Source organism: Leopardus geoffroyi, chromosome B3, assembly GCF_018350155.1.
Source record: "Leopardus geoffroyi isolate Oge1 chromosome B3, O.geoffroyi_Oge1_pat1.0, whole genome shotgun sequence".
Lineage (NCBI taxonomy): Eukaryota > Metazoa > Chordata > Mammalia > Carnivora > Felidae > Leopardus > Leopardus geoffroyi.
In genome coordinates, this window is record NC_059337.1 from 41,617,795 (window position 1) to 41,636,786 (window position 18,992).

Here is an 18,992-nt window from a genome sequence, read left to right on the forward strand (position 1 = left end):
CTTTTAAGAGTACTCAGTCCTATAAAAGCATTCAATTGGATAGTGATTTATTAAGCTGAGTGCTTAAAATATGCTTTTTTACAATCAAACATGACAGTCAACTTTTAATTATACACAGATTAGGGTGAGGCAAGGAAAAGCATCATCTATGCAAATCAGTTTCAATACCATTGACATTATCACTTATCAACCCCTTTGCTAATGCTTTTGCTGTAGCTCTTTTCTTTTTTTAAGCTTTTCTCAGACTGCTACCCCCCAACTCAGGTTGTTCTCAAAGGTGAACTCTGTAAACTAAATCACTCAACCACTTCCCAAAGGACCATAGGTTATGCCTGGACTGCTGCTTAATATAAAAGGTGAAAGTTAGATATGGAAACAAGATCATCTTCTGTCTCTTTCTCATCAATTTGGCTTCAGATCTTGTATTCAAATGCCTAAATAATTAGTTCCACTCATATGGAAACATGTTTGTTTGGAAACAACAGAAAGTACAAATCATCTTAAACCTACATAAACTTATTTCTTTACATGAACAAAGACAATCAAAGGTCAACTATATTCATAAAAATCTCCTAATACTTTCCAACTCAGATTTAATAAATCAATGTATTACAGAAGGCAGAATGAAACTGAAATAATGCGTATGGTGTACACCCAAATTCCTCTCAACCTCCACCTAAATATTGTACTATGTTGTAACTGACCAGTACTGTGAAGACCTTATAAAACAAAACTTCCCAGTCTCTAGACAGTAGTCGATTTACAGAAGGCAAGGCCTAATTGAAAACTCAGTCAAAACAAATGTTGTTTAAATGGTACCAAAATAAACATACTCAGAGAATTAAAGTAACATTTTGTCATGAGGCATCTCAATTATACTAGGAGCAACACTCACCTTGGGGAAAGTAGGACAGTTGGGGTAAATAGGGAGGATGAACTTCAGGTCCAGCCTCTACCCTAGGAAAGCTGGAAGCATCAGAGGCACTACAACCTCACCTTAAACTTTGATGTTTTTTTTTCCCGTTTTTTTCATCATAGTAAACATAACCAAAACTTGTGTGTATATGAGTCCTCTGTCCACAAAGGTTTAAAGCAATTTTAAAATAAAATAATGATTAAGAGTATAAGCTCAAAAACTAGACTTCCTGGCTTCAAAAGTAACCTTGTCACATGCTAGACATCGTGAACTTAGACGAGTTACTTAATCTCTGTGCTTAGAAAGTGGTCATATTACGCACATACGTTGCATAGGTCAAGAAACACCCAATATTTAAATTCCAAGGCATCATATAGGTTCAACATCTAATTACCTCAATTTCCTATGCTTATATAATTTATACTGCCCTATGAGAAACACAACTACTATTTATAATGAGCACCTTCCAAATCAAAGAAAAAGCAGTACGGAATGATGATAATAAGGCATTACTTTAAGTCTTTGAAAACTGGTCTTCTGTACATAGTACGTATACTTCACTTAGCCACCACACTATAGTCTTTCAATGTACTAGAGGTTTCAATGGTTACTGTAAAACATCACTGAAAAGTAGGAAGTGTATTACTGCTGACATTAAGATTAGCAATGTTTTGGGTAATATTGAAATATATCACTCAGAAGTTAACAGTTACGTATAAGATGAATAACATAAAAACAAGTATTTCCCTCATTTAGATTAGATTTTAACTGGACAATTTGGTCTAAGAAGGAAAAGCATCAATGTATATATCACAGACTTCTAACAATCACAAAAATTTGAAAAATAAACAGGATGATGTCGTGAAGGCCAACTAAATTACATAAATCAAATATGCTACTGACAAACTATGTTTTCTAGTTGAAGGAATATTCAATTTAAGACTTTCTGCAGACAGCTGGCCTAAAATTACTGAAAATCAGAACCCTTGGCAATCAATACCCAGGATTACATAAAAGAAAATTAACCAATCAGCTATGTAAAATGAAAAACCAAACACAAGCTACTCTCATTATCTGTTTAATCTATTTAATCATATTTCTCCAAAACTATGTAAAATTTCTAAATTCAAGACTGCTTGTAATTAGAAATAGACTACCTGCAGAGTCTAGAAATTTTTCATTTTGTTTTTCCAAAACCTACTTAAAAGAATTGTTTGTTGCTTGCTATTAAGAATATTAATCTCTCTAATTTTTGCGAGTTTGTTAGGTCTTTTTGCTGGCATATGACCTTCAAGATTTAGGTCGTAGAGCACTATGAGACAACTGGAGAACAGAACTACATAAATTTTAGTGCATTATAATTCTCACCTCTCAAAATCTAGGAGAGGAATCTGTCTCTTCAAGTGCAGAATTTAAGTGCTTGTACTTTTCTTCTTTTTTTAAAAAAAATGTTATCTGTACAAAGTATTTTCAGGTTCCCCAAATCCTAGAGATTTCAAAACCACAACAGCCACAATTAAGATATGCAGTTAACATTTTCCAAACGTACTTTTAAGTGTACATGGAAAAAATACTCAATTCCACGACTCAAAATGTAAAAAATCAAAAGTGAACTGAACATAGATGCTTTCTTCATGCAATGAAGATTTAAAAATAACAATGGGGAAATAGTCCTAATAAATACAAAGTATATTTCGACCTGTGTGACAGTATGATTTCCCATTCTAAGTAAATTCAAAGTGCATTTTCTAAGTTAAGAGAGCAATAGGAATAAATGTGCTACTGCCAAGGTAAAAGAACACAAAGGTTGGTATTTATTTGAGTTTGAAGAAAAGAGTTATCAAAGTATTTAAGTAACATCATTTTGAAGCCAAGAATGGGGAGGAAAAGCTAGGCTTGAACCAGAATTGGGGGGGTGGGGTGGGGGTGGGAGTTTTTTATAAAACAAAAAATGTATTAATGGAACAATGAAACGGTACATCTTAGACACGAATTAATAATGAACTCCACAGTGAGATCATTTTCAAGGGGATTCCTTTATCTGTAATAAAGGGAACTCTTTATCTCTAAACATTTTGTTATTTTGTTTTCAGAAGAATGATGTGATAACTGGAATTTGATTCAAAAGTTAGTAAAGCCGGGCATGGTATAGGGAATAGAAGAAATAAGACAGGCAACGTATTGACAGCTGTTGAAATTGGGTGATGAAAGTAATGGGGTTCAATTATATTATCTCTCTACTTTTGTGTATGCTTGAATTTACCCTATTAAAAGGTTTAAGAAACAACCATAAGGTAAACTTTTATTTAAAGATTTTGAAGTTCTCTCATTTCATCTTTTTAATCAAATATTACTAGATTATCTGATCATCAAATTAATTCTTCTGAGTATCAATACAAAGGTTTTTCCCCCTAGATTTTTCTCAGTTTTATCACTGAGCAAATAGACTATATTAGGAGAGGGAAGCCATACAGGGAAATTACAGACTATGATTAAGCAATGGTGTTGATAATCCAAATCAATAAAACTTTGACATAAAGCTTAAAGGCAAATTGAAAAAATCAAGTAGGGTAGTGAGGTAATAAGTATGTCACCTACCTTCCACAGTGGACACTTGAACAAGTCAAACAGACCCAGGGGCTTTTGTTGGACCGGCACACTAATAAAAAGAAAAATACACAATATACCAATTGTATCATGTTATTTCCCAGTTTCTCCCCTAATCTGTAATATCATATCCTGTGATTAAGTTATAAATTCCATGGCTGCTTAGGTGTACTGAAATCCTAAATCCTTGCTTTGTGAGTGCATGTACACAGAATGGCTGCCTAATTAAAGTTACACTGAAAAGAACTGAAATGCATGTCTACAGCAGCTGCTCATTTTAATTGTTGACTCAAACAGTTCAATCACAAGTTAAGAACATATACATTTTTCCTTTATTACTTATTCACTTTTACCAGTCTCCAACAAGCTAATGACAGTCTATTTTCTCTTAAAAACATTTTTTAAGTCTAATTTTTTAATCACATGTCTTTGCCAGGCAGATTATATACTAATATAAATGACAATTCTTTCAGTTTACTTAGAGACAAAGCCTAAAGATACAATTAGGAAGACTAAACCCAGCTCTTCCCAGATGAATGTCTTGGTTGCATGAAATTCAATTCTAAATAGGACAACTGCATAGAATTCTTGCTGAGGGTAAATCAGGACATTATTTTAGTTTAAGTATTATAAGGATGGGACAGGCAAAAAAAGCATGAAAACTTTTAAAATACTGCTTATAATTTTGCCTACTGTTTACCTATTCAATTAAAAAAAAAAAGCCCAATAAACATAACAATGATTTTCAAAAAGAAGAGACACAAAAATCACGTGCAAAGCTATTTCAAAACTCCTATGTTTTACTCAGGCAAAGACATCTACATTGGGGTGGGGAAAGAGGACAAAGAACACGTGTATTTTGAGAAAAGTAGCTTCTCAGGTGACTCCGTAATACAACCCCTTGAGAACCATAAGTCCACCTCCTGGGGGTATGGGAGGGGCACCATGGCACAACCACACACTCAGGAGTATAATAAGTCCATTGCCTGGCACACAGTGTGTACTCAATAAACATCTGTTGAAAGTTCAAATTTCCTAATTTAAGCTCCTCCAAATCCTGGTCCTTACTGTACTATTCTTGCCTTACACATTACAACAGGCCTTTCTGGCTGGTAAGAAAAACTGACCAAAACTTGAAATGAGGTTAATCAAGAACCATTGGCCTTTTCAACATGTAATGAAGCATTAAGAGGTCCTCCCAAAGATTTTAATTATAGTACTACTGTTTGACTACTGTTTATTGTTGATTAGGACCCAAATTCTATGAAGTTAGAGGTAAACAGGTAGATTTTTGAGATGTATCTGTCCAGCACACTCCAAAAGTAATGGTTTTACTACTATATAGGACATTAACCAATTTTACATCAAGTTTAACAATTTATTTCAATGTTCTTTCTTCAATATCTACATGCACTCAATTCCTCAAATGCTCTTAGAATCAGCTTTATCATCCTGCTGTTTCCTTCATTAATGAGTTAAATAAATCTCTGACATACATTCATTCTATATTTGTATGGGAGGGAAGAGGTGGGCAAGGAATAGGAAAGCACAGTGATACACTGCCCAAGGGATTCTGCTTGTCTGGCCAGCACAGGGCTCTAACCTTTTTTGAATATGAAAGCTTTGTGTGGTAAAATTTCCTTCCAGCAGGCAAGGTTCCTACCTTTCCTTAATGCATTCACACCTTTACAGTAACTGCCAGGGCCATCCTGAAGGCATTTGAGGTTTTTACTTGATTGGGTCCAATTTTATTATACGTGGCATGTAAGCCACATGACCAAAAGGCCATGAAAAATTCTAGCCAAACTACTAACAGCAATTATTATAGGCAGGTACATGAGAAGACTATATTTGAGGGGAGACTGTTAGCTTTTCATTTGTACACCCCCATGGTATTTGATTTATATCAGCAGGAATATGATGTTTTTATAGTTTGAAAAGAAAGTTCTAAAGTATATATTTTTTAAAGGAAAATAAATTAGAACACAGCTTACTCAAAACAGGTATTCATGGTTTGAGATATAACTGGAGGACTGAAAAACCATGAATACTATAACTTTGTTCCTCCAGCAAATCTTTTTCTCTTATTAAATACTAACAAACACACAACTCAATCGGGGTGGGGGGAGCTGTTGAAGTTTAGTATGAACCTGAAATAAGTAATTATGTTACAACAGTAAGTTTAGGCCCAAGTTTTTAACTATCTAGAGTTTGTTTTCATTTTAATTATGGAAACTTTTTTTCCTCTTTTAAATGAGAAAAAAATCTAGAGTAATATCACTATCACTTTGGTGTGTTTTCTACGAAGTATTCCTTTTTCCTCCTTATAGTTGGAAATATACACACAGCACATACAACTTTATAAACTAATTTCTCCACTGTCAGCATATTAAATGCATTTCTGCATGCTGTTGAATTTAGAACAACATATTCTACATCTTGTGTTATAACATCTCAATTAACTCAAAAAGTTTTATTAGCTTTTTAATTTCCCAATATCAAATTTTAAAATAGCAAATTTTGCCCTGAGGCTAGGGCAAAAAGAAATGGGAGTAACTACTTAATGGGTACAGAGTTTATTTTAAGATGATGAAAATGTCTCAGAACTAGATAGAGGTCATGGCTGTAGATGTACTAAATGCCACTGAATTTTTCACTTTAAAATGGTTACTTTTGTTATGTGAATTGTACCTCAATAAAATAAATAAGTAGGTAAATGAACAGGTATGTTACACAGGGATGAAGAAAGAGAATAAAAGAAAATAAAGTATTGACTTTCAGAAATACTGCAAAAAGTGACTGTGCCTTTTAATAAAACTCAAAAAAGACTTCACTTCCTAAGTTAAGAAACCTGACTTCTTCTAACATGAATATTTACAGTAAGAAGGTTGGTCTTGGCTATTTAAATGACAGTGCTTTCTGAGGGCTTAATACTTTAACACCAAAAAAATATCTGAAAGCTAAAAAACTATAGAGAATAGGGTATGATGAGACATTCTGAAGCCACTTAATGGCACTGTGTTGGGGAACAGTCACCATTTATACATACCTTATCCAAATTAAAAACCTTTTTTAAAAAAAATTTTATGTTCATTTCTTTTTGATAGAGACAAAGACAAAGAGAAAGAGAGAGAGAGCATGAGCAGGGGAGGAGCAGAGAGAGGAGACACAGAATCCAAAGCAGGCTCCAGGCTCTGAGCTGTCAGCAGAGCTCAACATGGGGTTCAAACTCACGAGCCATGAGATCATAGCGTGAGCCGAAGTCGGACATTTAACTGACTGAGTCACCCAGGCACTCCCAAACAAGGAACCTTTAATGTACCCCATCGTAGGGGTACATTAAACTAACTTTCAATTGTTGTTGAGAACAAGACGTAGCATGAATAAAAGAACACTACAAATAATTTTAAAATTATTTATCACCTTAAGGGGCACTATCTTATTATAAAAGGTAGTCTCAATTTATAGGCAGATGAGTTTCAAAAGTTTATCTGTAGGATGAACATATTTTCCATGGAAACAGTACTAGAAGTTTCCCAAGCTCTTCTATAAAATGCTAGATGAACCATAATGTAACTGAAATAATATACAGTTGACCCTTGAACAATGCAGGGAGGGTTTAGGGTCCCAACCCCACACAGTCAAAAATCCATATATAACTTTTGACTCCCCAAAAACTTAACTACTAATAGCCTATAGTTGACTGTAAGTGTTAGTGATAACATTAACAGTCCATTAACATATATTTTGTATGTTATATAAGAGTAAGCTAAAGAAAATATTAAGAAAATCATAAGAGAAAGCACATTTACAGTACTACACTATATTTACTGAAAAAATCCACATATAAGTAGACCCACATAGTTCAAACCTGTGTTGATCAAGGGTCGACCATATATATACATATATATATATGTTTTTTTTAAAAAACACAACCCCACAGAGTCAATAAAAATGTTTTTAAGCTATGAATATTCATACTATCTATTCAGTGAAAAATAAAAATATTAAACTGAAGAGGTTTTATTTTTTTAAATCTTAAATGCTAGAACTTGACAGAAATAGTTATAAGGATAGAAACTTGTAGAAGTTTAAAAAGATAAATCTAAGAACTTATTAGAGCTCTTTTTCTTACACCTAATTATACTTAAAGGTGATATCAAGGCAAGGAAGTCAGGTGGTGTATTTCTCAGTTACACTTGGCCACGACAGAGTCACTGGATCTCATAAATGGAGTTTTGCCTTTACTCAGATTATAAAATGTCCTCAAAGTTACTCTTTCTTTCACCAATCTTTCCAATTTATTTGGATTCTTCCAACTGTAAGCTAAGCTTGGGCATCTCAGCTCAGAGGTTGGTACTAACTAGGCTCCCTCTACTCTCCTCCTTCAACTATGGCATCACAACCTTCCTCTGGCCCTGTTCTCACCTCAGCCACAAACTCTACAGTTTGGCAAAAGGGCCTTTTTGGAGGTAGAGTCTTGATCTTCTCCTGGCTAGAGCCAGTCTCCAGAAGGTAGAAGCTATAACACATATGCTGAGAGGGGTGAAGGAACACCAGCCTCTAAAACATGCTCATGCCAGATCTTCTTCCTAAAAGCCCCAAAGTTTTAACTCTCCTGGAAACCAGGAGGTGAGAACTAATAGGGCACACAGGCAGAGGGAAGGCATCCAAGTGATCTATGACCAAAACGATTTTATTTCTTAACTACTTTTGCAAAAGGAATGGTAGTGTGCTCCTTTATCAACAGATAAAGAAAGGCAGAAAACTAGGGGCCCATTTTGTGCTTAAAGGGTCATTTACACACAAATGTTTTCAGCTTGTGTTCTGAAGACAAGGAGTTCGTTCACAAGACAAGATGGCATCCACATTGAATACAACGTTCTTTCCACATAACCACTGATCTCCAATATCCTTAGTATTCACTACCTAGAACCTAATAATATACAGTACATTTGATATTCAAAGCCTATCAACAACTCTCATGAAATTCTAAAAATGTTTTCAATAAAACATCATGCACCAATGCTTATGATACAACTTAGTCACTGTTTCTACCCACAAAATAGTTCAAGCATACAGCACTGACAGGCAAGCCACCTATTGTGCATCCATTACTCACTACTTGCTTCAACTCAAAGTGAGGCTCTTTACCTTCTTAAGAATTCAGAAAGGTGAGGATCCAATGACCAAGATTCTAGTCCTGGTTCTACCATTACTAGAACCAGAGAACTCCTGAGAATATCAGGAGTGTCTGGGTGGCTCAATCGGTTATGTGTCTGACTCTTGATCTCAGGGTCATAAATTCAAGACCCTCATTGGGCTCAGTGCTGGGAATGGAGCCTACTTAAAAAATTTTTTTTGAGACCATCACTACTATTCTGGGTCTAGTTCTTCATTGTAAAATGAAGACTAGGTGATAGGCATGTCCTCTCTAATCATAAAATTAGTCAAAGAATATAAGGAAAAAAATGAAACAATGTCATCTTCCCATATAGGCAGAAGTCTCCCAACTCTACTCTCCACCTAATCTGAAGGCCTAACATAAGGATTAATTGCTAATGTAGTATAAAATTCTAAACCAATGGTTTTCAGCTTTTTTTCCTGCCTCCCACCACCTGAGAGGCGAACACATTCCCACCACATCGCCCATCAGTAACAGCAACTCACTTCAACAGTAAGGGGCAGGAAGTGTAAGTATATGGAATCACTGTATAAAACTGTTCTAGACAAACACGCTGCTATGACAGTAAAACTCAGAACACTACTCCCCCCAAACACACACAAAATTTTTTAAGTGTAGCACTCTAAAAATATTACCAGGCCATAAGAAAACATCCACAATACGGGTTTTTTAAAAAGCAAGTTCAGGGGCGCGTGGGTGGCTCAGTCGGTTAGGCGTCCGACTTCGGCTCAGGTCATGATCTCACGGTCCGTGGGTTCGAGCCCCGCGTTGGGCTCTGTGCTGACAGCTCAGAGCCTGGAGCCTGTTTCAGATTCTGTGTCTCCCTCTTTCTCTGACCCTCCCCTGTTCATGCTCTCTGTCTCAAAAATAAATAAATGTTAAAAAAAAATTAAAAAAAAAAAGCAAGTTCACTTTTATCTAATTCATATTTATCTAGGACATACTATGTATCAGGCACCATGGCAACCACTTTATGAATATTACTTAATCTAATCCTCTAAAATCCAATAAGGAATATATTATTCTTTGTACAGATAAGCAAACTAAGGCATAGACAAGTTATGTAACTTGCTAAGTTAGTAAGTGACAGAACTGGAAATCAAACTCTGTTTGAAGGCATGGATGGCTATAAAGCAGTAAGTCCAGAAGGTTGTCATATTTTTGGAAAGATTTTATACTATGTGTTTCTGTGTGTATATTATATACCTGTTTACAGAATTTTTAAAGTCTGAAAAGATATATAGTATATAACTGTTAGTGGTTATGTAAAACAAATGGGATGGGGGATTAGAGCCACATGGGCCTATTTTCTACTACAGTGTTTGAATTTTTTCAGAAACCATTACTACTTGTATAGTAAAATTTTTAAATGGCTTAAATTTAAAGATGCTGATAATATAAAGTTGTCCTAATGAAACAGACTTAATTCTAAATTATTAAGCATGAGTGGTAAGTTAAATCAAAATCCAAGACTACAACTTAAGGGTTTGTAAAAATATAGTCAGTGAAAACAAAATTTTTGCAGCTGTTATTCAAAACACACACACATACACATTACACAAAAGTGTCAATAGTAAAAGTGTTATTCCCTGTGAAACTGAAGAACAGAGCAGTATTATCATAAAAATTCTATGAGTATTCCAGTAAATATAAGTAGAACAATATTCTAGGACTAAACCAGCTTACCCTCTAACTAATGTATTTTTAGATATTTAAGAGCAAGGCATATAATCTTCTTTATACCATAAATATTATTTGAACCATATGTTCACAAGCCTATTCTATGCTACAAGTTCTGAAGTCTCTCCTATCTTCAACTCGAATCCTCTGAAATCACTGGGGGAAAAGAGTTGGTAAAGTCACATAAAGACAGCAGGAACTGGGCCACAATATAGTCCAGAAAAGAAAAAATCCAGCTATACTAATCAAATGCCAAAGGTGCCAGAGCAGTTTGAACACAGCCAAAAATCATGGTCTGTCACACCCCATCAACCAATGCTGCTCATTCTGGGAGTGGGCATCGGGTTCCCAAGGAACAGAGAAATAGCAGAGTTCTCTTAAAAAGCAATGGGAGGTGCCAAGGGCCAAAGGAGTAAGCCAATGCAGAGTCTGGGAGACTAGGCAGAGGTCCAAATACTAGAGGGAGAGGAGGAGGAGGGGGGAAAGAGGGTGCAGAGGAGGAGGAGAAGATGATGATGGTGACGACGATGACCGCCAAGCATGAGCATCAAATTCAAAGGGGAAAGAAGTGGCAGGGAGGGACTCAAGGCCAAGATCACAGAACAAAGAGTTCAGGGCCAAGGCAGGAAAAGCAATTATGAAGCAAAGCGTACCTTGGTCGCCTTTCCACTTTGCCCCATAAGAACCTTTTCTACCTTCCTCCTTCTGGCAGCTCTCTCCTGCTCACTCCCATTCTTATTCAAGACTAGCAATCCATTAATCTCTCCTGAATCATTAAATAAGTAAATTGTTTTCTGGCAAAGTCACGGTTCAGTATTTCTCATAATCCTTCTCTCCTGTTTAATGGCCCTGTGATAGATTAAAGATAGCCACAAATACTTTCACATTCCTTCCATCGAGAGGTAGGTCTATGTCCTCATTCTTTGAATTTAGCAGGCTCTGTAACTGCCCTGATCAACTGAATATAAGAGAAGAGACTCTGTATCCATTTACAAGTCCAGACCTTAAGAAACTGACAGCTTACTCTTGATATTACTTGGAATGCTTACTCTTAGAAAAGCCAGCCACCATCTAAGGAGTCTGATCATCCTGAGACCAACATACTATGAGAAACCCACACCACATGGAGAGATATTGGAGAATATGATACCATGGGATCAGGGGTTGGGAAAGGGAGAGAGACTATGGAGCACAGAAGCACCAGATATGTGAATTAAGAAGCCATCTTGGAAGAAGACGGCTCCAGCCCTAGGTACTCTAGAAGATGCAACACAAGCCAAGTTCCTCCTGAATTCCTGATTCACAAAATCATAAGCAACATAAAATGGTTGCTTTAAGCTATAAACATGTAGCTTTGTTATGCAACAGTAGATAACCAGAAAACCACATCTAGAAAGAGAGCTATCAGTGATATAGCATCCATCACTCACACCTACCAAACTCACTGAAATGATTGACATTGTTTAAGAGAAGCGAGGATGGGAACCTTCAAAAGGTTCTACCCATAGGAATCAAAATTATATAAGGGCTAGACTATCCTCTCTGCAACAGAGGTAGTAAGAGAGTAAAGACATGGTGGTCTATCATCAACTAAACTGCCATCATCTCTGTGACTGACTCTTTCTATATCCTCTCAATATTTTAATAACTCAAATCCAGATGTGCTGTCACTACCATAAGACAACCTAACTCTTATTTGAGCACAAAAATCACTTCTAATGTGATTTTTATAATTATAATTATATTATAATGCCTTATATTATAAAAACAAACTTCAAATTTCAAAAACACTATTCCCATAGCAACCCCAAATTCTGAATAAAGATTCTTATGGAAGTGTTATGGACACTTGCAAGAATTCCTTTTCTCTCCTTTAAAACTACAAACCCTCGGGGCACCTGGGTAGCTTGGTCAGTTAAGGGTCCAACTTTCTTTTTTTTTTCTTTTTTTTTTTTTTTGTTCTTTTTAAATGTTTACTTATTTTTGAGAGAGAGCGAGACAAAGCATGAGCAGGGGAGGGGCAGAGAGAGAGGCAGATACAGAATCTGAACCAGGGCACAGGCTCCAGCTGCCAGCACAGAACCCAACGCAGGGCTCGAAGCCACGAACTGTGAGATCATGACACGAGCCGAGGTTGGAGGCTTAGCTGATTGAGCCGCCCAGGCGCCCCACGAGCTTATCCTTTCTTTTTTTTTTTGGTCTCTCTGGATTATTTTTTTTTAAGTTTATCTATTTATTTTGAGAGAGAGAGTGAGCAAGCAAGCAGGGGAGGGCAGACAGAGAGGGAAAGAGAAGGTCCCAAACAGGTTCTGTGCTGGGACCAAAGCAGGGCTCAAACTCACGAACCATGAGATCATGACCTGAGCTGAAGCCAAGATGGGAAGCTTAACCAACTGAGCCAGCCGGGCATCCCTGGGAATATGTTCTTTAATAAGCATTCTGGGTAACCTCAGATTTTACTGAAGGTTCGATTGGAAAAACTGAATAGTTATGAATGAATACTGTATCTCTGTTTCCAATTCTATCTTTGCTCTAAGAGTTCTAACATACTCCTCAGCCAGCCTGACTTGATCCCTATCTTACTCAGCAATGTCTGATCCCAGGCCTTTCTAGCTGGGATCAAGAGTTCCCCCCATCCTACCTAGAATGCCAAGATTTCTGAGGAAGTACTCACACTTTTCTCTTGGATTTCTGAGAAAATTGCTGCATGGCCAGCCTAGAAGAAGGAGGAGGAAAAGGACGGGCACAATGGCCAGAACTCTTTTCTATATCATTTGGGTTGAACTAGGCAGAGGCCTTGATCATCTGCCCTTGACTCAACCCTGCCAAAAGAAATCTTCCTTCTTTAACACAAAAAATACACCAAATGATTAGGTTAACCCTTATAGGAATGTAGCTGTTATTCTACAGACTCAAAATAAACATGTTAAGAGGTCATGTGACATAATGAAGCAAGCATGGGCTTCATAACCAACAGTTTTACGTTTACCTTCTAGCTTTACCATTGTTTTATTCTGTGACCTTAAGAGGCTGGTTCCAGAGCTAGCTTCTTCATCTGGAATAAAGGACAAACACCACCTCAACCTCACATGGCTATGGTAAAGATTTCCTAAGACAAAAGATACAAAGTGCACAGCAAAGGACCTAACAAAGAGACAGCACCAGTGACTGTCAGTTTTATTTCCCTCAAAAATGTATTAAAAAGAATAAAATGGCTGCCAGGGGTTAATTCTGGTGGCTGCTATTATATATAATACAGTTAACATATGTCCACATATACCATGAGTACCAATTCTCAGAATTTTTTCCCTTAGTTTACACTCACTAAAAGGAATTGCAGCTGACAATTCTTTTTCATAAAAAAATTCAAATACATAAGTCACATTAAAGTCAGCAAAAATCCCTCAGAAACCCCTCCTATATCTGACCTAAAATTATAATATTCAAAACATCAAATGAAAGAGGTAAAATAGTCAATTTTAAGTTTATTTCAAAATTGATTGAAGTACGATAACCACCTTAATGTCAGAATCATTAAATTTTATATATCCAATGTAAAAGAAATATACTGTATTTAGAAAGCAAATGCGGGGCACCTGGGTGGCTCAGTCGGTTAAGCGTCTGACTTCAGCTCAGGTCACGATCTCACGGTCCGTGAGTTCGAGCCCCGCGTCGGGCTCTGGGCTGATGATGGCCCAGAGCCTGGAGCCTGCTTCCGATTCTGTGTCTCCCTCTCTCTCTGACCCTCCCCCGTTCATGCTCTGCCTCTCTCTGTCTCAAAAATAAATAAACGTTAAAAAAAAAAATTAAAAAAATAAATAAAAAGAAAGCAAATGCATTTTAGATGTACATTTTGAGAGACGGGCAAAGAGGTTTAATTTTTTTTTTTCAACGTTTATTTATTTTTGGGACAGAGAGAGACAGAGCATGAACGGGGGAGGGGCAGAGAGAGAGAGAGACACGGAATCGGAAACAGGCTCCAGGCTCTGAGCCATCAGCCCAGAGCCTGACGCGGGGCTGGAACTCACGGACCGCAAGATCGTGACCTGGCTGAAGTCCGACGCTTAGGCGCCCCGTAAAGAGGTTTAAATAACTTAATGACACAGATAAAACATTTAAGTACAGAAACAACTTAAGTGTCAAAACCACACTGAAATACACTCAACTCAAAGGTATTTAGAACAGAGATTATATGATGGCTCACCAATCTAATCAAGCAAAATATACCTTGGGTATTCCAATATCCAATACAATGCACTAAGCCAAGTCATTTAAAATTTTTTTTAATTTATTTATTTTTAATGAAGTATAGTTGACACACAATGTTACATTAGTTTAAGGTATACAACAGTGATTCGACAACTCTATACTATATCACCACAAGTATAGCTACCATCTGTCATCATACAACACTATTACAATACCATTGTACATGCCCTATGCTTTACCTTTCATCCCCATGACTTAAACATTCCGTAACTAGAAACCTGTACCTCCCACTCCCTTTCACCCATTTCCCTGTCTCTCCACCCCTCCCCTCTGGCAACCACTAATCTGTTCTCTGTTTATGGGGTCTGTTTCTGCTTTGCTTATTTGTTTTGCTTTTTAGATTCCACATATAAGTGAAATCATATGGTACTTGTCTTTCTGACTTATTTCACTTAGCATTATACCTTCTAGGTCCATCATGTTGCTGCAAATGCCAAGATCTCATTATTTTTGATGGCTGAGTAATATTCCAGAGAGAGAGAGAGAGAGAGAGAGAGAGAGAGAGAGAGAGAGTGTGTGTGTGTGTGTGTGTGTGTGTAAAACATCTTTTTTATCCATTCATCTATCAGTCCACACTTGAGTTGCTTCCTTATTTTGGCTACTCTAAGTAACACTGCAATAAACACGGGGGTATATATATCTTTTTTGAATTAGTGTTTTCATTTTCTTTGGGTAAACAAAAATATTTTTTAAGTTTCCAATTCTTTTTTAGCAAATTTCTTTTTAGCAAAGAAGAAAATAGGAATGACTTTAAATCACACCAAATTAAATATATGGTGTTCAGCCTATTTTTATGAACCAGTAGGCTAAAATTTAATTCCTCTTTATCCACCTTATTACCAGATTCTCTTTAAGAAGCAGTGTCCTTGGGGCGCCTGGGTGGCTCAGTCAGTTAAGCGTCCAACTCTTGGTTTCAGTTCAGCTCATGATCTCACGGTTCATGAGTTTGAGCCCTGCATCAGGCTCTCTGCTGTCAACACAGAGCCCGCTTCGGATCCTCTGTCCCCCTCTCTTTGCCCTTCCCCAGCTCAAGTTCTCTCTCCCTCTCTCTCTGTCTCAAAACTAAACAAACATTAAAAAAAAAAAAAAAAAAAGCCAAGTCTTTGGCTCTTTGACGCTAATTTTGAGACTGTGCTCTAACCTACTTTTCCAACCTTTTCCATGTCAGGACATGCACAGAAAATGATCAACATCATCATAATGATCAACATTATGGCACATGCACATAAACTCAAAAGGATTCTCTTAACCAAAAGTGATCTATTGGGAGACTACAGCCACCCTTAGGCTGAGAGAATCATTACCTCAACACATGTATAATTCATTCATGGTCCCTGTGATGGGAAACTGTACTAGCCAATGTTTTACATGGTTATCTACTAATGTAGGAAGAAGTCTTCCTCCTGCTGCAATGCCCACGTATTGGAACAAAAGACTGGAAGTCCTCAGCCACCTGAGAGGGCCAGCAGCATTATCTGGGAATCCAAGAAACCATTCCTTTGAAAATCTGCAGTTTATAATGTTGACTAATGCTCTGAGACCAACAGAGAAAACAGATGCCCAAATATCCACTTCTGTCTCATCCAATGCAATTCTATAACCCCAGGGAGTGGCCAGTCAGCAGTACAACTTGAAGGAACCTATCACGAATTAAAAGAAAGAAGTCCCAGAAACAGTTCAGTCTGCGTACTCAGGTGGTAAAATAGCATTGATTAGCATGCACAAGGAGCAGTCAACTGCTTAAAATGAAACTGGGCCCAGAACACATATGATTAGCTATTATGTACTGACTAAAAATGTTTCCAAGGCTACTTAGAGCTCTCTGATTTCAAGGTTTCTCAAACAGAAAAATAATTACAACACAGTATTTCCCTTCAACAGCCTTAAATACATTTGTAAGGCCAAAGCAGATGGGAAGACATGAGCAGGCAGGCAAATAGGTTGAGATATAATTATAAAATGACTTACACATTACTGCTCACACAACTAAAAAGTTAAAATTTCCAATACGCTTGATACAAAAGCATATTTGTACAAGGTTATTAATTGAAACATTATTTGTAATTGTAAAACATTGGAAACAACCTAAATATAGGAGCCAAAACACAGGAGAATTGTTGAATTCACTGTGACCCATCCAAAGATGGAGTACTATGAAGCTGTTAAAAAATAATACAGAGGGGCGCCTGGGTGGCTCAGTCTGTTGAGCATCTGACTTCAGCTCAGGTCATGATCTCACAGCTCATGAGTCTGAGCGCCATATCAGGTTCTGTGTTGACAGCTCAGAGCCTGAAGCCTGCTTCAGATTCTGTGTCTCCTTCTCTCTCTCTGCCCTTCCCAGCTTGTGCTCACTCACTCTATCAAAAATAAACAAACATTAAACAAAATTCTTACAAACATAAAATGATATACAGAGTATACTGTTAAATAAAAGAGGCAAAGTCCAGCGCAGTCTGTGCTGCCAGTGCAGTGCCCTACATGGGGCTTGAACCCATGAACCGCGAGATCATGACCTGAGCCAAAACCAAGAGTCCCACTTACCCAACTGAGCTACCCAGGCACCCCCCCCCCCCCAACCAGTATAGCTTTAACTTTTGGAACCATGCTAATGTTTTATACATTCAAAAAGTAAAATAAAAATCAGCCTTTAAAGAAAAGTGAAAAAAATCCAAAATGGGAATCAAATGCAAATGAACCCAAATGTAAATCAAATAAATAAGTTTATTAAAAGACAGAAAGTAACCTAAGTGGCTTTTGAGCATAATACTTTATATATTGTCAGTATACAGATAAACATAACTATAAACAAATACTGAACTCTAGTTAAAAGGGGTTTTCTTTATAATGGTATGGGTTAGCAGTTCTGGAACTACTTTCTCTGATTATGGCACACAGAACAAATAAGTACATATACTGAGGAAAACGAGAACCAGATTTTCAATGTCAGAGATGAGCATTGCAAATATGAAAAGGCTGTTGAAGGGAAATACTGGGCAAGACCAGACCTGTGTTGTTGAATTGGAATTATAAGGATTAATATGAACTCACACACACATACACACACACACATAGACATGTGCATTTATTTATATTTCTTAGCTCTTATCTGCTGAGAGATCCTAGTTTACAAACATCACTCCCACTAAACAGAATAAGGAATACTTGGAAAAATGGCTGACTCCAAGGCTGGGGAAGGCTGAGTATAAGACTGGAGTATCCTGCTGTGTCAGAAAGTAAGAAAGAGCTCAAAGAACAATTAGGGACATGTCAAAACTATAGCTTAAGTTGCCCCCACTAGTCATATATGCTAATATGAGCCTCAAATTATAACAGTATCACAGAATAAAATTAAAAAAATCTATGAGTCCATACTAATACAATAAATGAATAAATAGGTGGGAGAGAAAGGAAAGCTCTTGTTCACAGAATACTAATATATTTAGAAGAAATACAAATTAAAAATTCAACATCGTAAAAAAAAATTCAACATCTCGCAACCATCCTACTAATAAGTGATTCAGTCAAGAATCATCAATGGATGCTAAATTATTGGGTGAAAGCTTGGAACAGCATATACACACAAATTCTAAAGGACCTCCGAAAAAGATACTAATAGCAAAAGGAAAAATAGTAACTTTACAGTGGAATAACGTTGTAAATATTACCTTAATACTGGAAGTTAACATTACCAAAAATGAGACAAACCAACATCATATACCTCTTGATAGGATGTCCTGAGAAGACACATTACTTTTGTAGTAGTCCTATGAAAAAAGTGCATGACCTGAATCTAATCATGAGAAAATATCAGAAAAACTCAAATTGAAGTACATTTTATAAAATAATTGGCCTGTATTCTTTAAAAATACCATGATCTGAAAGATAAAAGCCAAGAAACGGTTCCAGATTAAAGAAAACTAAAGAGTTATGACAACAAAATGAAATGCATGATCCTGGATTAGATCTGAGGTAGCTAGGTAGGTGTAACACAAAGGAAAAGTGCTGTAAAGGACATACATAAGGGACATTATTGGGACAACTAGAGAAATCCGAATATAGAATGTGCATACCATTAATATTCTATCAGTATTAATGCCTGTTTTCACCAACATCCTACACTTACTGAAAAGAAACTCCTTGTTCTTAGAAAAAACACAAACTAAAGTATTTATTGACAGAGAAGCATTTTATCTGCAAATTACTCAGGGGGGAAATATACAAACAGAGGGTGCATACATAAATGATAACACAAATGGGGTAAAATGTTAATGATTGGTGAGTCTAGGCAAAGACTCTTAACCATAGAGAACTGATGGTTACCAAAGAGGGGAGGGA

The 18,992-nt window shown here is 36.7% G+C and overlaps 1 protein-coding gene across 9 annotated transcripts in view; it reads right to left on the reverse strand.

Annotated features, from left to right (window-relative positions):
- Positions 1-18,992, reverse strand: part of USP3 (ubiquitin specific peptidase 3) — a 114,216-nt gene that overhangs the window by 78,873 nt on the left and 16,351 nt on the right. For 5 of the 9 annotated variants that reach the window (XM_045449467.1, XM_045449466.1, XM_045449469.1 and 2 more), the window contains 2 exons: positions 13,378-13,443; positions 3,515-3,575 (listed from right to left, as the gene is read on the reverse strand). In XM_045449467.1, the coding sequence (XP_045305423.1) occupies positions 3,515-3,575; positions 13,378-13,443 (127 nt within the window). Of the gene's footprint in view, positions 1-2,284; positions 2,403-3,514; positions 3,576-13,377; positions 13,444-18,992 lie in introns of those variants that run through there. The other 4 variants (XM_045449472.1, XM_045449473.1, XM_045449470.1 and 1 more) reach the window with 2 other exon arrangements.